The sequence below is a fragment of the Bos grunniens genome, chromosome 7 (genome assembly GCF_055505025.1).
Source record: "Bos grunniens cultivar Pamir isolate PY7600 chromosome 7, Bosgru_T2T1.0, whole genome shotgun sequence".
Taxonomy (NCBI): Eukaryota; Metazoa; Chordata; class Mammalia; order Artiodactyla; family Bovidae; genus Bos; species Bos grunniens.
This window is the reverse complement of record NC_141171.1, coordinates 31,064,396-31,085,636: the sequence shown is the minus strand read 5'-3', so window position 1 is coordinate 31,085,636 and position 21,241 is coordinate 31,064,396. Positions and strand designations below refer to the sequence as shown.

Here is a 21,241-nt window from a genome sequence, read left to right as displayed (position 1 = left end):
AACACATAAAATTAGCCATTATAACTTGCTGTCTTCATTTTTTGTACTCATTAATCATTCGCCTTTTCAGTTACCACCTTATTAATGTACCCAAGGCAATGGATACTGCCAAACACTCTCTTTTCTTTTGTTCCTTTACTTCCTTTTGCCTCCTTCCTACCTTGCTTTCTATCTATTTGCTGCTCTTTAGTTTTCTTTATGCCACTCTTCCTTTATCTGCTTCTTTCATGATCCTGAGGGTTGTGCTTCCCAGACTACCTGGGTCATATCATATACTAGTGGTATTAACTACCAAATTTATATCTTCCATTTGGCCCTCTCTTTTGAGTTTCATATATTCATTCATTTATTCACAGAAGGTATTAACAGCATGCTATATATTTTATTGAGTACTTAAACACTATTGGGGTGTGTGACAACCTCTAAAATGACCCCCAAGATCCCTGCCTCCTGTTAATCATATCCCCCATTTAATCCCTTCCCTGTAATGTGAGCTTCTAAAGAACAGAACACAGCAAAAGTGATGAGATGCCACTTCTGAGATTAGGTTACAAAAAGACTCTGGCTTCTGTCTTGTTCACCTCTCCTGTCCTTTCCTGGCTCACTCTGTCTTTCTTAGAGTCCTCATGTAGGGGAAGCAAGCTGACATGCTGTTTGAAAAACCTTGTGGTTTATAGATAGTCAGTGGGAATTTGTTGTATGAGGCAGGGAGCTCAAATCTGGTGCTCTGTGACAACCCAGAGAGGTGGGATGGGGTGGAAAGTGGGAGGGAGGTTCAAGAGGGAGGGGACGTATGTATACCTATGGCTGATTCATGTTGATGTATGGCAGAAACCAACATAATATTTTAAAACAATTATCCTCCAATTAAAAATAAATAAAAACAAAACAAAAGCTTTATGTAGAGGCTTGTATGCAAAGGAACTCGGTCTCCAGACAACAGCCAGCAGGGACCTGAGACCTGCCACCAGTCACATGAGTGAGCCTAGAAGCAGGTCCTCTCCCAGTTGAGTCTTGCTTGAATTGATTGCCACTCTGCTAGATACCTTTACTGCAGTCCTGTGAGAAACCCTGAGTCAGAGGCACTCAGCTAAGTTGCACCTAGATTTTTGACCCACAGAAATTATGAGAAAATAAATATTTGTGATTTTAGGCTGCTAAGTTTGGTATAATTTGGTTTACAGTGATTGATGACTAGTAGAGGACTACCCTGTCCTCTAGGTCAGGGTCACACTGCTTATTCTACTTATATGCAGAGTACATCATGAGAAATGCCAGGCTAGACAAAGCAAGCTGGAATCAAGATTGCCAGGAGAAATATCAGTAACCTCAGATATGCAGATGACACCATCCTAATGGCAGAAAGCAAAGAGGAACTAAAGCGCTCTTGATGAAAGTGAAAGAGGAGAGTGAAAAAGGTGGCTTAAAACTCAACATTCAAAAAGCGACGATCATGGTATCCAGTCATTACTTCATGGCAAATAGATGGGGAAACATTGGAAACAGTGATAGACTGTTGGGCTCTGAATCACTGTGGATGGTGACTACCCCCATGAAATTAAAAGACACTTGCTCCTTGGAAGAAAAGTAATGACAGACCTAGACAGCATATTAAAAAGCAGAGACATTACTTTGCCAACAAAGGTCTGTCTAGTCAAAGCTATGGTATTTTTCAGTAGGCATGTATGGATGTGAGAGTTGGACAATAAAGAAGGCTGAGTGCCAAAAAATTGATGCTTTTGAACTTAGGTGCTGGAAAAGACTCCTGAGAATCCCTTGGACAGCAGGCAGATCAAACCAGTCAATCCTAAAGGAAATCAACCCTAAGGAAAGGAATATTCATTGGAAGGACTGAAGCTGAAGCTCCAATACTTTGGCTACATGACACGAAGAGCTGACTCACTGGAAAAGACCCTGATGCTGGGAAAGACTGAAGGCAGGAGGAGAAGGAGACAACAGAGGATGAGATGACTGGATGGTATCACTGACTCAATGGACATGCGTTTAAGCAAACTCCAGGAGATGGTGAAGGACAGGGAAGCCTCATGTGCTACAGTCCATGGGGTTCCAGAGTCAGACACAACTGAGTGACTCAACAAGAGGACTACCCAGGATTCAAAGTCAAATAAGGAAGAGCCCTGACATGCAACAATCCTGTAGACTATCAAGGGTGATAGAAAAGTGGCTATGATCACACTATAGTATAATAGGTGTTATAGAAACATACACAGTGAGTGATGGGAGCACAGAGAGAAGAGAATTTCCATCCTGCTTGAAGATTGAAGGTTTTAACTGGCAGATTTTATTTTTGTCATTGAATGAGCAGGCTAAGTCATTTGATCAAAATGAGGAGAAATGGTGATGGGATACCTGATGAGAAAATGAATTTCTAGAACCTCTACTGGAAAGAATAGTTGAAAGATTTATGAAAGAAGCCAGTGATGATATCTAGGCAGTGAGGAGTTGGGTTAAGAATCATGGACTTGCAGAATCTCCAGTTGAGACTAGGGTTTACTTTTTTAAAATGTTCTTGGCAATATGTATATAAGATTACAGAAGTTGACGATTGGATTTGGGATCTCAGAGAAGATAAAACAGAAAAGCAAAGGACTGAGGAAGAAAAAGAGCAAGACAATTCTTTTTTTTTTTTTTTTTGCTCTGATCCCCAGTGTTTGAAGAGGTTAATTCTCTCCTAAGGGCAGGGGAAAAAAAGTGGTAGAGAGTTGCCTTCCTGTAGGTAGAGAGTTACCACATTAGGATCAAGACAATTCTTATAGTCCCAGTGGAGTTTAGATTGGATAGAGAAAGTAAGACAATCAAAGCGGCCAAGAGTTTGGGGAAATGTCACCAAATCTGACCTCCTACCAATCACTAGGGCCAAGGGAGTCAGTGCTAGGTTTGACTTAAGCCTAGGTCATATACTCCAGTCCTGAGTTGGAGGAGACTTCTAGCTGAGAGTGGGAAAGAATGATTATGCAGAAGGAAATTCAGGTTTTCTACCATGAGAAGAGTGAATGGATGCTTTATAGCAGAGACCTCTGGTTTCCTACAGTAGTGTTCATTTCTTCCAGAGTAAGAGAACCCCTAGTTTTTAGGGGTGGGGGAAGCACATAATGATAGTATTTCCTAGTCTCCTGCAGCTAGGAATGGCCATGCAACTAATAAGCTGATCAAAGGGATATGGACAGAAGTGGTGTGTGTGCCATTTCTGGACCATGTTCTTAAGGGGAATGGGATGTCATTCCATTTCCCTTTATTCCTTTTCTGTCCGCTCGAATATGGTTGTGGTGGTGAGCCAACTTGAACCATAAGGAAGACATTCTATTCCTAGGGAGGGCAGAACAACAGGAGGAGTTTGTAATCCCTGGATGATGTCATGGATCCTTTGTCATCCTACATGAGGAATAATTAAACTACAGTTTTTAAAAAGCCTCTTTTAATGTGGTTCTCTGTTACAAGTGACTGGACCTACCTTTCAACTAATTCAGATGTCCAGTAAAAAAAGATATGCTGGGAATATAAATGACCATAGCATAAGACAGAAAGTAGCAAGCAATAAACAGAGGCACAGATAAACAGGATACAGAGAAAAATCACTTCGAGCCAGACTGTGAACTTTCAAAAGAGATTAAAGTTTCTGATCAGTGACAGACCACAGACTGTCTATAAGTGGTGGAATGCAGGCGGGGAAATGTGCCTCAACAGCTGATTATTCCAGACAGGCCGGCGGCAGTGGTGATGGTGATGTGGCATGATAGTGACAACTGGCCCATGCATCCAGCTCACCCAAGCAACATTTGGACCTTGATATACTTATTTAAATTAGTTGTGGTTTGGGTTGATGCTTCTTGACAATGATCTTAAAAATTAAGAAATAGGGGTGGAAGAAATCCTAGCGACTAGGAAAACATTCTGCTCAATGCACTTCAAAAGACAATAATAATTACAGTGATGCTAAGTAAGTCTTGTACATAGCCAGTAAAACCCAGGACTTCTAACTCCCCGGCCATTGAGGGCTAAAGGCTTCTATATACTTAATTTGTAAAGAATCCCTGTGAAGGTTTCTTCTCCAGCAAAATACTAACCTCAAGTTGCTATCTGCAAAGCCCATCGGTTACTCTAGTAGACAATGGTGGTAGTGGTTTAGTCGCTAAGTTGTGTCCAACTCTCGCAACCACATGGACTGTAGCCCGCCAGGCTCCTTCGTCCATGGGATTTCCCAGGCAAGAATATTGGAATGGGTTGCCGTTTTTCTCCAGGGAATCTTCTCAACCCAGGCATGGAACCTACACCTGCATTGCAAGAGGATTCTTTTACCGCTGAGCCACGAGGGAAGCCCTGGTGGACAGTACTGAGACAGAACATTACCATCATGTCAGAAAGTTCTACAGGCTAGCCCACAGATCTAAGAGAGATGTCTCTCTCTCCTGCCAATCCTCAATCTTGGCCTCAGTCTGTGCATAACCCAAACCCAAAGATTGGTCCCCAAGCTCTTCCACTTCCTAAAGAAGATTTAAAACTGGTAACGACAACAAAAGTCGTTTGGCCTAGTCCCGCTAAGAAGGGGACACGGCAACAGAACACCAAGATTCTTCCACAACAGTCAGTAGAGCAAGTGGGCGGTAAAAAAGTAGCCGGGACCAGACGTGGGGGTGGAAGAAGAGGCAAAGGGGCGGGGATGAGCGCCGCGCGCTCGGACTGACGCCTGCATGAGGCCGGGGGCGGGGCCGCGCGCCGCTGGGCGGGGCCGCGCGCGGCGGGCCAGGGAGGAGGGGGAGCCCGGCGGCCGGCGCGCTAGCCTAGCCGTGCGTGCTCACGTGACAGGTCCGCGAGGTCCCGCTCGCGCAGTCGTCTGGGCGAGCGAAGATGGCGGCCGAGAGGGAGCCTCCTCCGTTAGGGGACGGGAAACCCACCGACTTTGAAGAGCTGGAGGACGGAGAGGACCTGTTCACCAGCACTGTCTCCACCCTGGAGGTGAGACCGCGTCGCCGTGGGTGCTTCGCTCCGTTGCTGCCGCGCATCTCACCTTTTGGTGCTTGCCCTGCCTCGACTTGACCCTCCGCGTCACCCCCCAACCCCCAGGTTTGCAAGGACCTGGTTGGGGCGACACCTGTGACGCGGGCCCCACCTCGCGTACCTGTCATTGGGCTGGAGTTGGCCTGGGCGGCCAGGCCTGCTTAGGAGAGCGAACTGCGGGGCCGGGGGCCGACCTGATCCCCTGAGGGCCAGGACCGGACAGAGCATCGAGTGTCCTTTCCCCGCTCAGCTGGCCCTCCGTGGTGTCACTTGCGCCTTTCCTTCCAGAGCTCTGAAGGTCTTGCCTTGGGTCTCAGCACACCTCCTGGCGCTGCGGTGCAACCCCCGCAGCCTCTTTGAAGAGGTGCTTGCTTTTCCCTTCCCAAGGGAGGGTGTGCCTCTGAAAAGGGAGAGCAGTGAAGAGAGCGCTCTGAGTGGCCGGGGCGCTGGAGGGACCGTGTGGGTGCACTTTTCCCTGTCCTGGACCTTCAAGGACTGCTAGTTCCCCTTGAGGGACGTACCTCTGTTTTAGACTGTTAAATAGGTAAATGAATTTGGCCGGTTTTGTTTGTCTTTAGTTTCTAAGCCTTTTAAGGATCATAGTGTTGATAAAATACAAAGTTGAAGGCAGGGAGTAGTCCAGGAAACTGCTAGGCACTAGGGGAAGTTTTTTTTTTTTTTTTAAGTTACCAGGGGAGAAATAACAGATCCTCACTCCTTTTTCCTCTTTTCTCGCATGATCAGCGATCTCTGAAGCTACGTGTTCCTGTTTTTGTCAAAGGAAACGCCCTCTATGAACTTAACTGTATTGGGCCTCCTGAATCTAGTTCATGTTTCAGTTGCTTTGCCTTTGATGAGAGCACACACACCTGATAGCCGAACTCTAAGTGTGTGTATGTGTATTAAAATACAAGCAAATTTCCCAAAGAGTTGTTTACCTTAGACTGTGAAAGTGAAGTCGCTCAGTCGTGTCCGACTCTCTGCGACCCCATGGACTGTAGCCTACCAGGCTCCTCTGTCCATGGGATTTTCCAGGCAGTAGTACTGGAGTGGATTGCCATTTCCTTCTCCAGGGGATCTTCCCGACCCAGGGATTGAACCCGGGTCTCCCACATTGTAGACAGACGCTTAACCGTCTGACCTTAGACTGTACTTCCTTATAAAGTGCTTTTTTAATAAGCTTCCCTAGCTTGATCCACTCTGCACCAAATTAATTGAAAATTATTGTAGCATATCCTTTATTTAGCTTTCAGTTACGTGGAACTGGTAACTTCCCTGACCGTTTTCAGTACTGACCATATTCTGCTAATTGTATATGCGTGTTCCTGGCCAAACCTCACCTCTCCTCAAGATTATAGGCTTTTGGGGGCTAGGGGTAGTACCTTTTTCATCTTTGTGTTCCTCACAAAATCTCGAACATTTGCATTTTGCAAATATTTGTTGAATGAATTGTCAAAACCAGCATCTCCTAAGATTTAATAAAAATTGTCTTGCACAGCAAATTACCTTTTGGGGATAGTATCCTTGTAGTCCTTTATACTTTACAGCTACTTAACATGTTTTGAAAGGTAATGTCTATGCAGGATTGTAAGACCTGGATTCCCTGTGGGACTACAAAGATTTTCCACCAACAAGGATCAGAATAAACTTAACATAGTGTAAACTAGAATATTGTGAACACTAAGCATTCTGTTTAATTGAGATCTTTGTAAAGTGGAGTAAAAGGAACTACAGTTTCTATTTCCCATTTGGATGGGCCTGTTTAATAAGGTTGTGTGTGTAAGTGTGTGTGTGTGTGTGTGTGTTTTCCCCCCAGTTAAAGTCTATAGAGTTCTGAGTATGAATACATGTATTGTGGTTAGTGCATTATGAAAGCTTTCTAAAATGTTGGTTTTGATTAGTCATCTAAACCCTTTATTTCATGAGACTCAGGATATTTTCAAGTAGTATAACTGTGAAGCTTATAAATTGAGAATAATTATTTTTTGCTTTTCAAGCTATTTTTGGGAAGGGTACATAGCAGTACTTATTAGTATACCAAAGCTGCTGTAAAGGAATATTTTTTCAGCATGTCACTTTTCTTTTGAATAGAATAGTGCTTCTCAAACTTCAGTGTGGAGGAGAAACTACAGGATTCTTGTTTAAAATGCAGGTACCTTTGCCTCACTAGAATCTGCATGTTTCCTGAGTGTTCTCTATCATTGCTTTTCAAACTTCATATGTCAGTTACCTGGAGATCTTGTTAAAGTGCAAATTTTGATTCTGTTGGGCTGGGATAAGCCAGTGTTCCACATTTTTAACAAACTCTCATTGTGACATTGCTGCTAGTTCATAGACAGGGATGAGTTGCAAAGCTCCAGGTGATTCTGATGCAGGTCATCTGCTTTGAACAGTTATTACCTAAGCTATAAAGTATAATAGACATAAAAATTAACATCTATTTTAAAAAAAGAGTTTTAAAAATGTTCATGTAGGAACTTTCTCCTTTGAGGGCATTGGGAGTAAAAAAGTCAATTGAAATCCATATAAGTAAAGAATTATACACAGCTTCAATATCATAATTGTTAACCTTGTAGTGACTGTACAACTTAGTGTATATGTATGCTGTGAGTATATTTTAATCCCAGTATTAAAATCCTTTCTTTTCAAAATGAAGAACAGTCACATAAAGCCATGTTCAGTAGTTAAAGCATATTTGAAACATCTAGTTGTGTTTCTGTTGTGACTGTGAAACAAAGTGGTGAAGGGCTGGCATAGGGAACATGGAAAGAAATGAGAAGGGAAAAAAATCTGGCAAAAGCTTGTTTTGTTTTGTTTTGTTTTTGGTAACTGAGAGGCTTTAGATGGTTTTGCAATGCTGCCTTAAAACAAACAAAAAAAGATGATACAGCTCTAAGGTTAAGAGGTGCTTGCCCTAAAGTAGCATGAAGTAGTAAGACAGGAAATTTATGTGTTACATGCCTGTTCTTTTCTTTTTTTCAGTTGCCCTGGGTCTTTGTTGCTATGCGAGGGCATTCTCTAGTTGTGAGGAGCGGGGGCTCCTCTCCAGGTAGTAATCTCTAGATGCGGGCTTCAGTGTTTGCGGCTCCCAGGCTCTAGAGCACAGGTCTATAACCACTAGGTTATGGCACACAGGCTTAGTTGCTCCACAGCACGTGGAATCTTCCTGGATCAGGGATTGAACCCATGTCTCCTGCACTGGCAGGTGATTCGTATCCACTGAGCCACCAGGGAAGCTCTGTTCCTTTTTTTTTTTTTTAATTTTTGTTGGAGTGAATTAATAGTTGATTTGCAATGTTGTTCATTTTTTAGTTCATAGACCATGCAGTTACCCATGTAATACGTACAATTTTGTGGGCTTTGGTATATTCACAGATATTGCAACATTTTTATCACCTCAGAAAGAAACCCTGTACCCTTTAACTATCACCCCCGTCCCCATTCCCTAAACCCCTCTGCCCTCAACCTTAGGCAACTACTAATTCACTTTCTATCTATATATTCCCTATTCTGGACCTCATATGAATGAAATCATGTAATATGTGGTCTTTTGTGACTGACTTTTTTCACTTAACCTGATGTTTTCAGAGTCTGTGTATGTATTCCTTTCTATCCCTGAAAAACATTCCATTGTGTGGCTATACCTTATTTTGTTTATCCATTTTGTCATTTGTTGGACATTTGCATTGTTTCCACATTTTGCGTATCATTATTATTGCTAGAACATATGATGACTCTGCTTTTAATCAATTGAGGAATTGCTGGAGTAGTTTCTCAAAATGGCCACACCGTTTTACATACCCACCAGCCATGTATGAGGGAACCAATTTTTCCACATCCTCACCAATACTTGTTGTAATTTGACTTTTTTATTCTGTCCATCATAATGCTTGAGAAATGGTATCTTAGTGTGGTTTTGATTATATTTTCTTTTTTTATGAATTTAAGTTTTTATTTGTGTGTTTCACTGTAGTGCTGTGATAACAAAAATGACATCTGTATACCAGAACATACATATATCAACAGTAAGATTAATTATATTTTCTTAAAGACTAAATTAAGTCTTTCTTAAGACTTAAGACTATATTAGATGTTCTTAAAGATTATATTTTCTTTTCATGTTCTTGTTGGCCGTTTGTACATTATGAAGAAATGTCTATTCAGTGCCTTTGCTCACTTTTTAGTTGGGTTGTCTTTTTATTTATAAGAATTTTTTTGTGTATTCTAGATGCAAGTTCCTTGTCAGATACATAATTTGCAAATGTTCTCCCATTCCATGAATTGTCTTTTCATTTCTTAATGGTGTCCTCTGAAGCACAAAGTTTTTTAAAAATTTGATGAAGTTCAGTTCATCTACTTTTTATTTTGTTGCTCATGCTTTCAGCATCATATATAAGAATCTCCCGCCCAATCCAAGATCATGAAGGTTTCCTCTAAGAGTTTTATAGTTTCGGCTTGATTTGTTTTGAGTATTTGTATATGATGTGAGATAAACTCTTTTTTTTTTTTTTGCTTGTGGCAATCCAGTTGTCACTGCATCATTTGCTGAAAAACTGTCCATTGAATGATCTTGACACTCTTTCTGAAAATTGGTTGACTGTAGATGTTTACAGTTGGTTCTTGTACTAGCCTCTCATCTTAAGGTCAACTGAAGTTAAGCTGAGTACCACAGTTTCCCTAACACTGTCGCATGATAGAGTTTATAGAATACTTCAAATGAAATTTCCATATGGGAGGTTCACAGGTCTTAGAATTCCTTCCCCACCATGTAACCCCATGCCTGCTCCGTAGATGCTGTACTGGTTGATTTCAGTAAATACTTGACTATTTACTCTCTGCTGTATTTTTTAGATGATAGTGGGAGTACAAAGATCAACTAGATATCAGCAGATCTTTGAGGAAAGAAAATCTCTGGTGAAGAAGAAAGAGAAGTACAGAAAACTCAGATCCAAAGAGATTGTGACTATGTTCTGAAAACACACCTATTTTCACTGAAAGTCCCAGTGGACTGGGGGAGATTGCTAACTCCTATCAGCATTCCTGACACATGGTAGATGAACATAAATGTTTCTACTGGCTAGGAACAGCCACTGAGATGGTAATATTTAAGAGAGACTTTAAAGGGTGGAATGAAATTTTCAACGTGGGAAAATAGCAAATGTCACTTACGGTTCAGTCCGTATTGTAAGGAACCATAAATAATTTTGAGTGGCTCTATATAGGATGTTACAGGTTTATATGATGAGACTGTGCAGAGCTTTGAAATTGTTACATAGGTGCATTAGAGCCCTACAAGACCTTCAGGGCAGTAATATTAAGCCTTGGAAGCTTAATGTTCTGGCAGTTTGGGGGATAAATTTGTAAGAGGTATCATTGGTAGGTTGATGACCTGGAGGTTATTTTAAGTCTAAGGTTAAAGACCTCAAGAGGAATAGTGCGATCAATTAAGGAGAGAAGGAAGTTGATACAGTAACAAGAGTAAAAGATGGCCATCTTAACTCTTTGAATGTCTCGAGGAAGGAGTTATAAATTTATTTCATTTGGGAATAAGTTACATCAATGAAGAGACTATCAGACAGCTAGAAATCCCAGATGGAGTAGAGATACAGATTCAATACAATTTATTGACTGGTGACACTAAATTGAACTGTGGAAATCTAGTCTTTGTCCTCATGGAGTATATGAGTGAACAGGAGTCAGCATGATAAACACAGCTTTGTGAAAAAACACCTGCAATACCAGGTGATAATGTGTGTAACTGAAATATGTGCGTGGCACACAAACAGTACCAGGTACTGTGAGGAGGAGATGATTGGATAGCAGTACTGACTCTGTGCACATGAATTTGAGTAAACTCCAGAAGATAGTGAAGGCCTGTCACTGGCATCCTTCAGTCCATGGGGTCACAAAGAGTAAGACACGGCATAGCAAACAACAGCAGCAGAAATAGTATAGAAACCTGGAGTGACTTAATTGTGTAGAAGTGATCTTTGAAACCTTGAAAAGTAGATGGCATCAACAGAGAGCAAGTAGAGAAAAACTAAAGAGTCTTTTGATAAAGAACTGAAGTTGAGTATTTATTGTTTCAACACAACAGGTAGTAAAAGCATGTATCTTGTTTTCCTAATTCTAATCTTTAGGTCAGCATCCATCTTTAAAAAGTTTTTTTTTTTAATTTCATTATGAATTACCTGTTTCAGAGGAGAGACATTTTGTGACCAGGTATTTAAAGACCACTGCATGGGAAATACTAGAAAGAGATTTATGACAAGGTATAACCAGTTGACCACTTGCCCTGGAAACTATTAAATATAAGGACTGAACTACTTCTAGTGCCTATATAAAAAAAAAAATGTTACTCTGTAGTTGCTTGAGGCAGAGGTGCTCACTTTTTTCATTTTTTTCCTGAAATAGAATAATTTTTTTTTTATTTTTTTTTCCTTTGCCATGCTACATGGCTTGTAGGATCTTAGTTTCCTGACCAGGGATTGAACCCAGGCCCTTGGCAGTGAAAACATGGAGTCCTAACTACTGGACGACCAGGGAACTCCTAAAATTTGTCTTTAATGTTAATTTTTTGAATGTGCACTTTCCTATAAAATTGGACTCTTGTGTTTTTTCCCTGTGATGATAGTTTTTAGTTGTGATAAAATTTACCTCAGTAAAGTTCACTACCACTTCATTGAAGATGCATGACATGTCTATCACCTTCTAAAAATTCTCTCATGTAGTTAATTCCACCCATTCCCAGCCTCTGGCACCCACTGATCTGTATTTGCCTGTAGTTTTGTCTTTTCCAGAATTTCATATAAATAGAATCATATAAATGGAATTATATTTTGTACAAACAAAACTGTGTGAAACTTTCTGAATAAGGCTTCTTTAACTTAACCTAAAGTATCTGATATTTATGGATGTTGCATGTATCAAGAGTCATTCATTTTTATTGCTGAATTTAGTATTGCATTGTATTATGCATCACAGTTTTTTGTTGTTGAACATTTCTGTTGTTTACAGTTTTGGGACGTTAATGAATAGAGATGACATAAACATATATGTACAGATTTTTGTATGAACACAGTTTTCATCTCCTTTGGGAAAATACTTAAAAGTAGGATGGCTGGTTTTGTGGTAAATACATGTTTAACTTTCTAAGAAACTGCCAAACTTTCTGCTAGAAAGGTTTGGGGTGGGGGCATAAGGCAAAGGGAGATGAAGTTATTTATTTTTAGTCTTACAGGTTGATGGCTCTTTAATAATATAACTCAAATTATAATAGGTATCTGTAGTAATAATATTGGGTTGGCCAAAAAGTTCATTTGAAAAAAGTGAGTGAACTTTTTGGCCAGCTCAATATAACTCAAGACCATGTCCATTAAGACAGAGTTCTCCAAGTCTGAGAACTAATAGTATATGGTTTCACTAAAACAAAATCATGATATGCTCTGGAGCAACGAATCCTGTGTGCCACAACTCCTGAGCCCATATGCCCCAGCTGCTGAAGCGCAGGTGCCCTAGAACCTGCGCCCTGCAATGAGAGAAGCCACCTCAGTGAGAAGCCCAAGCACAGCAACGGGAGAAGAGCCTGCACGGCAGGGAAGACTCAGCCTAGCCAAAAAGAAACAAATAAAATTACTCTTTAAAAAACTGATAAACAAAAGCGTGATTCTTCAAGACAAAAGCATGTTATGGTATGTTCCTCCCATCATAAAAGTTGCCTTAATATTGAAAGCTTATTCCTACTTAGAGAGCTTTGTGTATATTTACTGAGTGTTTGAATCCTGAAGGATCGCCTGAAGGAACCTTAGGTGCAGCTGGTTTTGCCTGTTTTAATATCTGTTCAGGTTTTCATTCATTTTATCTCTGAAATCTAATAACACTATAAAACATTCTGAGAAAGAAGAAAAAGAGACAGGTTTCAATGGTGTTTTGAGCCATTAAAAATATATTTATTTATTTATTTATTTATTTGGCTGCAGTGGGTCTCAGTTGAGGTGCTTGGGATCTTCGATCTTTGTTGTAGCATGCGGGATCTTTAATATGACATGCGAACTCTTAGTTGCAGCATATGGTATCTAGTTCCTGGACTGGGGATCAAACATGGGTCCCCTGCATTGGCAGCTTGAATCTTAGCCACTCTGGTCCACCAGGGAAATCCCTTCAATGGCTGAGAATTCAGTTGTTCCACATCCTTGTCACTATTTGTTAGTATCATTTCTGTTTCAGGCAGTGGCATGCTTTGTTGTTCAGTCTCTAAGTCTTGTCCAGCTCTTTAAAACCCCATGGACTGCAGCACACCAGGCTTCCCTGTCCTTCACCATCTCACGGAGTTTGCCCAAAGTCATGTCTATTGAGTCATTGATGCCGTCCAACCATCTCATCCCCTGTCGCCTCTTCTCCTCCTGCCTTCAATCTTTCCCAGCATCAGAGTCTTTTCCAATGAGTCAGTTCTTCACATAAGATGGCCAAAGTCTTGGAGCTTTAGCTTTGGCATCAGTCCTTCCAATGAATATTCAGTACTGATATATTTCCTTTAGTATTGACTGGTTTGATCTCCTTGCAGCCCAAGGGACTCTAAAGAGTCTTCTCCAGCACAATTCGAAAGCATCAGTTCTTCGGCACTCAGCCTTCTTTTTGGTCCAACTGTCACATCTGTACACGACTACTGGAAAAACCATAGCTTTGACTGTATGGACCTTTGTCGGCAAAGTGATGTCTCTGCTTTTTAATATGCTGTCTAGGTTTGTCATAGCTTTTCTTCCAAGGAACATGCAGGCGTCTTTTAATTTAATGGCTGTAGTCACCATCTGTAGTGATTTTGGAGCCCAAAAAAATAAATTCTGTCACTGTTTTCCACTTTTTCCCCATCTATTTGCCATCAACTGATGGTACCAATCCCATTATTTTTGTTTTTTGAATGTTGAGTTTTAAGCCAGCTCTTTCAGTCTCCTGTTTCACATTCATCAAGAGGCTCTTTAGTTCCTCTTGACTTTCTGCTGTTTAAGTGGTATCATCTGCATATGAGATTGTTGCTATTTCTCCCAGCAATCTTGATTACAGCTTCTGAGTCATCCAGCTCGGCATTTCACATGATGTACTCTGCATGTAAGTTAAATAAGCAGGGTGGTAGTATACAGACTTGATGTACTCCTTTCCCAATTTGGAACCAGTCTGTTTTTCCATGTCCAGTTCTAACTGTTGCCTCTTGACTTGCATACAGATTTCTCAGGAGACAGGTCAGGTGGTCTGGTATTCCCATCTTTTTAAGAGTTTTCCACAGTTTGTTGTGATCCACACATCTGACTTACGCTGGCTTGAAAGAACTGATCTTTAAATTTTCAGGAATTTTGTAAGCTGGTTAGTAAACAGCCATTGTTAAAAGTTACGTAGACATAAATTATATTATAAAAGGCAGTAAATATTTACAACTTGTCACTTGTTTATTTCTTTACTGTGTTTTACTAGTTTTTGAGCTCATGAATTAATGTGTCTATTGTATCTGTGTGGTGTAAAGTATCTTACTAGCTCCATTTTCAGTAAGGAGTAATCAGCCACAGAGGGAATTGTTTATGCCACAGAAATCAGCGAAAGCTAAAATTCAGGGTCTTCTTTCCCAAAGACCTGATTGCTAAATATATACCAGCATACCACTGCTTTTTAATTATTCTAAGAGATATGTAGTGTTACCTCATTGTGATTTCAGTATACAGTCCCTAATGATTAATGACGGTGAGTACTTTTTTGCTTACATATTCACCATCTGAAAGTTGTCTTTAGTTTTCTTTCATATCTTTTTCCCATTTAAAATAGGTTTCCTTATTGAGTTTTGAGAATTTTTTCATGTATTCTGAATATAAATCCATCATCAGATATGTTTTGTAGGTATTTTTTTCCCAGTCTGGCTTGTTTTATCCATTTTTGATTGATAATGCCTTATATGTTGCATATGAAATCCTTGGGTAACATTGTCCAAGGTCACAAAAGTTTTTCCTATGTTTTTTCTATAAGTTTTAAAGTTTTAGCTTATTTGTATTTAGACTTGGTTGATTTTGAGTTAATTTTCTTATGAGTTGAGGTTCATTTTTTTGCATATAAAATCTCAATTATTGAAAGATAGTCATGTTATAGTTTGGTTTATGGCTCAGAATATGGTCTTTTGTGGTAAACAGTATGTGTGTACTTGAAAAGAATATATTTAGTTTGATATTGAGCAGAATGCTCTATAAACCCTAAGTTAGTTGACTGTGTTTTTCAGTACATGAAACAACATAAGTAGATTTAAGATTTGTATTAAGATAAAGAAGCTGAACTTAAAAAAAAAAATTCTTCCTTGGGTTTTCTTTGAATGTTTATCGAAAAATCCATAGAACATTTATGTGTGGGTCTGTCTCTGGATTGTGTGTAGTTGGTCTTTTGACTGTCTTTCTGCCAGTTGTATGTTGTCTTAATTAACTGAGTCTTGAAATCAAATAGTGTGAATCTAGTGACTTTGTTCTTTTCAAAATTGTTTTTTGACTATTCTTGTTCTTTTGCCTGCCCATACAACTTTAGAACCTATTTATTGCTTTCTATCAAAAATTCCTGCTGAGATTTTAATTGAGATAACGATGAACCTGTTGATTAGTTTGGGGGAGAATTAGCATCTTAATACTATTGAGAGCCTTTAAGCCATAAGTATACTATTTCTCTCTCTCTCTTTTTTTTCCTTTTAGGTCTTACTTGGTTTTTTTCATTCGTGTTTCTACTTTTCAGCATACAGATCTAGTGCACATTTCATTATACCTATTTTATGGCTTTTTGGTGCTTTTATATCTTTTACATTCACTCATTAATAGCACATTTTCTCTGTTTTCTGCAACTGTTGCTAGACACTAGTTCTAGTAGAGTTTTAGAGTCTGAAATGTTCTATGTAGACAGTCATGTTGACTGTGATGTGAGTTTTATTTCTTTCTAATCTTTATGTCTTTTTCTTGCCTTAATGCACTAGCTGAATCCACCAGTGTAATATTGAATAGAAGTGGTGATGGTGGGTATCTTTTCCCGCTTCATGCTCATAGGAGGAAAATGCTCATTTTTTCTTTCTTTCTAGAGTATTGTCTTGGTAGATGGCTTTTATTGGGTTAAAGAATTTCCCTTCTATTCCTAGTTTTCTGAATTTTGTATCTGTGAATGGATATTGATTTTGGCAAATGCTTTTCCTGCATCTAATATACTCATGTGATTCTCTAGTTTATTGATAGAGGTATTGATCGATATTCAAATGTTGAGTAAACCTTGAATTCCCACACAGTCATAATGTGTTTATTTTTTTTTTTATTTATTGCTGCACTCAGTTTGCTAGTGTTTTGCTGCTGTTGTGTCTGTGTTTGTAACAGATACTTGGATGTTGTTTTATTTTACTTGTAATGTCTGATTTTGGGTATCAGAAATGCTTACCTCATTAATGAACTGGAGAGTGTTTTCTCCTCTTCTGTATTCTTGAGGAGTTTGTGTAAAATTAGTCTTATGTTTGCCTTAATTGTTGGCAGAACTTGCTAGTGAAATCATTTGAACACGTAGTTTTGTTTGTTAGAAGATTTTTAACTACAAATTCAGTGTCTCTGATAGTTATGAAAGTATTTCTTCTTGATGAACTTTGGTGGTATATGACTTTAAAGGAATTTGTCCTTTCCATGTAAGTTGTGAAATTTATGGGCAGAAGTTTTTCAGAATACTCCACACTTACTACTGTATCCATGGAGTCTATGGGTGATGCCCCTCCCTTTCTATTCCTTATATTGGTAATTTATGTCATCTCTTTGTTTGCTTTTTATTGTTTTGTTTTAATCTTGCAAAAGCTTTGTCATTTTATTGGGATTTTTTTCTTTTTCAGAGTAAGTTTTTGGTTTCTTGATTTCTGTTTTTTATTTTCTTTTTAATTTTATTAATTTCTTCTGCTTGCTGTTTGGTTTGCTTTTCTGTTTTGTCAAATAAAAGCTTTGATTATTGATAAAAGGCTTTTTTTGAGTACCAGTATTTAGTTATGTATTTCTCTGAAGCATTGTTGTAGCTGTCTCCCACAAGCTTTAATATTGTTTTTGTCTTCATTGAGTTTGAACTGTTTTCCAGTTTCCCTTGTGACATCCTTTTTAACTTACAGGTTATTTAGAAGTGTTAATTTCCAAAATTTGAGGATTTTCTAGATAGCTTTCTGTTACTGATAGCTGTTTATTTGATTATTGTCAGAGAATGTTTTATGATTTCAGTTCTTTTACATTTGTTAAGGTTTGTCTGATGGCCTAGAATGTGACCTCTTACAGTGAATAGTCTGTGCATACTTGAAAAACATGTATGAAATGAAGTGAAGTCGCTCGGACGTGCCTGACTCTTTGCGACCCCATGGACAGTAGCCTGCACCAAGCTCCTCTGTCCATGGGATTTTCTAGGCAAGAGTATTGGAGTGGGTTGCTGTTTCCTTCTCCAGGGAATCTTCCCAACCCAGGGATCAAACCCAGGTCTCCCACATTGTCGACAGATGCTTTACCGTCTGAGCCACCAGGGAAGTCCTGATGTTATTGTTGAAATATTCTCTAAAAGTCAAGTTGACTGATAGTATTTTCCAGGTGTTCTAGTATTTTCCAGGTGTTCTCTATCTTCTCTTATTATCTGTATTTATTGTATTAATTACTACAATTTAGTATTATTGCAATTTTTGGCACGTTGATCCTTTTATCATATGATACTGCTCCTTTATTGGGCTTCCCAGGTGGCTCAGTGGTAAAGAATACACCTGCCAAGCAGGAGACACTGATTCAGTCACTGGGTTGGGAAGATCCCCTGGAGAAGGAAATGGCAACCCACTCTAGTATTCTTGCTCCAGGAAATATCATGGACAGAGGAGCCTGGCGGGCTATAGTCCATGGTGTCTCAGAGTCAGACACAATTTAGCGACTAAACAACAGCAACAAACCCCTCTTTACTGCCGATGATATTCTTAAGTTTATCTACTGTTAATGTAACACTCCAGCTCTTCTTTGGTAGCATAGCATGTTTTTTCCATTCTTTCAGTTTTAACTTATATCTTAAAGTAGGGCTTTGTAGGCAGTGTATTGTTGTGAGTTGTTACTTTTATACACAATCTGGCCACCTCTATATTATAACTAGTGTATTTACATTTTTTGTATTATGTATCTTCAGGCCAAAGAACTTAGCACTTTTTTATAAAAAAAAAAGCTGATCTAGTGATGGCAGAGTCCTATAGTTTTCTTTAATCTGAGAATAACTTTATTGCACCGTCATTCCTGAAGGGTGTTTTTGCTGGATATAGAATTCTGCATTGGCATTTCTTTCAGTACTTTAAAGATTTTGTGCTACTGTTTCTGGTCTCTGATTTCTGATGAGAAATATTCAGTTCTTCTGTTTCTTTAAGTGTAATTTTTGTTTGTTTTTCCTTAGCTGCTTCAAGTTTTTAGTTTTAATGTTTAGGTTTCAGCCATTTTTAATGATGAGACTCTATCTAGTTTTCTCTGAAGTAGTCCTGTTTGGAGTTCTCATGTTGCTGGATCTGTAAAGTAATGTCTTGCACCAGATTTGGAGAATTAGCCATAACTTCTTGAAAAAACTTTTTGTGCTGCTCTTTTTGAGGGCTTCAGTAATGTGATTGTTGAACATTTTATATTGTTTCACAGATCCTTAGGATTTTGTTCATTTTCTTCATTTCTTTTTCCCTATTACTCAGATTGAATATTTCCTAAGACTTATCTTCAAGATCACTGACTTTTTCTTTTAAGAACTGTAAAGGGTACATTTTACTTCCCTGGTAAGCTGACAGATTAATTTCTTTTAAGGTTGCTAGAAGTTGACATAATAAAGGATTTTATACTCAGCGCATAGCAAATAGCAGAAGTGTCTTTGTGACTCTGCCTTGCCCCTCTCTTGCCAGCATGATAAGACAGAGGGGCCCAGACCAACGTTGCACCAGCCTTTGGTTTGTGTCATAGCTGAGAAACTTGAGTTTACAGAACCTAAATCATTTATAATGGACAATGTCTCCCTGCTCTTTGCTCTAGAAAATACAGTATCTTTATTGTTGTTGTTTAATTGCCAAACCATGTCTGACTCCTCTATGACCCCAACGGACTGTAGCCTGCCAGGCTCCTTTGTCCATGGGTTTCCAAAGCAAGAATACTGCAGTGGGTTGCCATTTCCTTCTCCAGGGGATCTTCCCAACCAAGGGATCAAATCTGCATCTCCCGCATTGCAGCTGGATTCTTTCCCATCGAGCCACCAGGGAAGTCTAGTCTTTATTATACTGGATATTAAACAGACCTAATCTTTTGGGGAGAAAGAGGTTAAATATGTTTCCTCAATACCTGTGTGGAATAACCTGTCTTGGATAATTCTGATCACCCAGAAGCTGTTACACTACTCTTCTACCATCACTTCCTCATTCAGTGGCCACTCTCTTCATACTCCTTTCTGTCCAGCTGAGAACAGCTCTTCCTGCACCCACTTGGAAACTGAAAGAGACATGGAGAGGCGGAGGCAGAGGCAAGTGAGTCCTGAGAGCGGTTACCAAGTGCCTGCTCAGTGAGCAGAGCAGCAGGGCACTGTGTTGCTGATGGATGGGCACTGATATAAAGTGCACACCTCATAGCCTGCCCACAGAGGGGTGCCTGCTGCCACCCAGCCATTACTGGAGTTGTTCACGGTCCACACCATTCCCATCTTGTTCTCCACTCCCAGGTATTAACCAATGGTAGGAAAGAGTCCTTTCTGTTACATAAACATTCTAGTTTTTCTTTCTCTGTGACTTTGATGTCAAAGAACTATGAATATCCAAGATATTAGCATAGTGTGAACGTTTATTTATGATAAGAATACATCCTAGGTTATTAATAGTCTGCGTGTGTTATAATTGTATCCTGTATTACAGTTTTTACTTTGAATTGTCATATCTATTTTAACAAATTGAAGATGGAAAAAGTAGTTTTTGTTATTTGGATATTTAGCATTCCTGTTATGTTTCCTTCTTTCATTGTTTCCTTTTGTATAAATTTTTCTTAAGCTTAAAGAATTTCTTTTAGCATTTTTTTTTAGACCAGGTCTATTGATGATGAATTATCTTATTTGTACTTCATCTGAAAACTATTTTACCATTATTCCTGAAGGATATTTTTGCTGTTTTGGGTAGTTTTTTTTTCCATCACTCAGAAACTATTCTTAGACTGTTTTAGTCTTATGATTTCTGATGAGAAATCTACAGTCATTAAAATTGATATGTCCCTGTGAAAATGGTGGGTTTTTTCTCTCATTACTTTCATTTTTTCCCCTAATAGTTTTATTTTTAGCAATGTGATAATATGTTGTAGTCATAGTTTTCTCTGGTTTTATCCTCCTTGAAGTTTGCTCCTATACATTTATATCCTTCAGCTTCAAGAATTTTCAACATTTTTTTTCTGTATATATTTCTGCAGAAATTTTTCATCTCTCCAGTGACTTCAGTGACATAAATGTTAGACCTTCTAATATCCCACAGATCTCTGAGGTCTTGTTCATTTTATTCAACTTTTTTTCATGATTATTCATATTGGATACTTCATATGGATTTATTTTCAAGTTCACTGATACTTTTGTGTCATCTACATTCTTTTATTGAACCCAGTCTGTAACTTTTTTAGATACTTTGATTTTAGTTTTGGAGTTTTCCTTTTTTCTTTCTTTTCTTTCTCTGTTTTGTTTGTTTTAGTAGGTTCTGTTTCTTTGCTGCAAACATTCATTTTTTTATTCACTTCAGATATATTTACCGTTATCTCATGGAGCATAGCTCGAAAACATTGGAAAAGTTTTCTTGGCTAATATTGCAATATCTGTTTGGGGGCTAGGATCTGTTGATTGTCTTTTCTCTTGAAATTTGATCACAGGTTTATTACACAAGCACTAAATAATAGCCTTGAGTTGAGATTGACTGTTTTTGAGATTGCATGTAATTTTTACAAATTTTGGTGTTTTTCAGAGTTATTATCAAGCAAAGTTAAGAAATGCAAAAAGAAATCAAGTTAGATGACTCTAGATTTAGAAATTGTAAAATAGTAAAGTGGGTAGTCAAACAAAAGGGGGGGGGAAGCACCATTATAGCAATTCTGATGTACTTCTTATAAGTTTGAACAAATTTTGGGAGATAGTGAAAGACAGGGTAGCCTGGTGTGCTGTAGTTCGTGGGGTTGCAAAGAGTTGGACACGACTT

The 21,241-nt window shown here is 38.9% G+C and overlaps 1 protein-coding gene across 2 annotated transcripts in view; it reads left to right on the top strand.

Annotated features, from left to right (window-relative positions):
• Positions 1-4,844: 4,844 nt before the first annotated feature.
• The window catches only part of SNX2 (sorting nexin 2), a 62,507-nt gene continuing 46,110 nt past the window's right edge, over positions 4,845-21,241 (top strand). For both annotated transcript variants that reach the window (XM_086410669.1, XM_086410668.1), the window contains exon 1: positions 4,845-4,974. In XM_086410669.1, the coding sequence (XP_086266795.1) occupies positions 4,867-4,974 (108 nt within the window). In that variant the 5' untranslated portion in view covers positions 4,845-4,866. The remainder of the gene's footprint in view (positions 4,975-21,241) is intronic.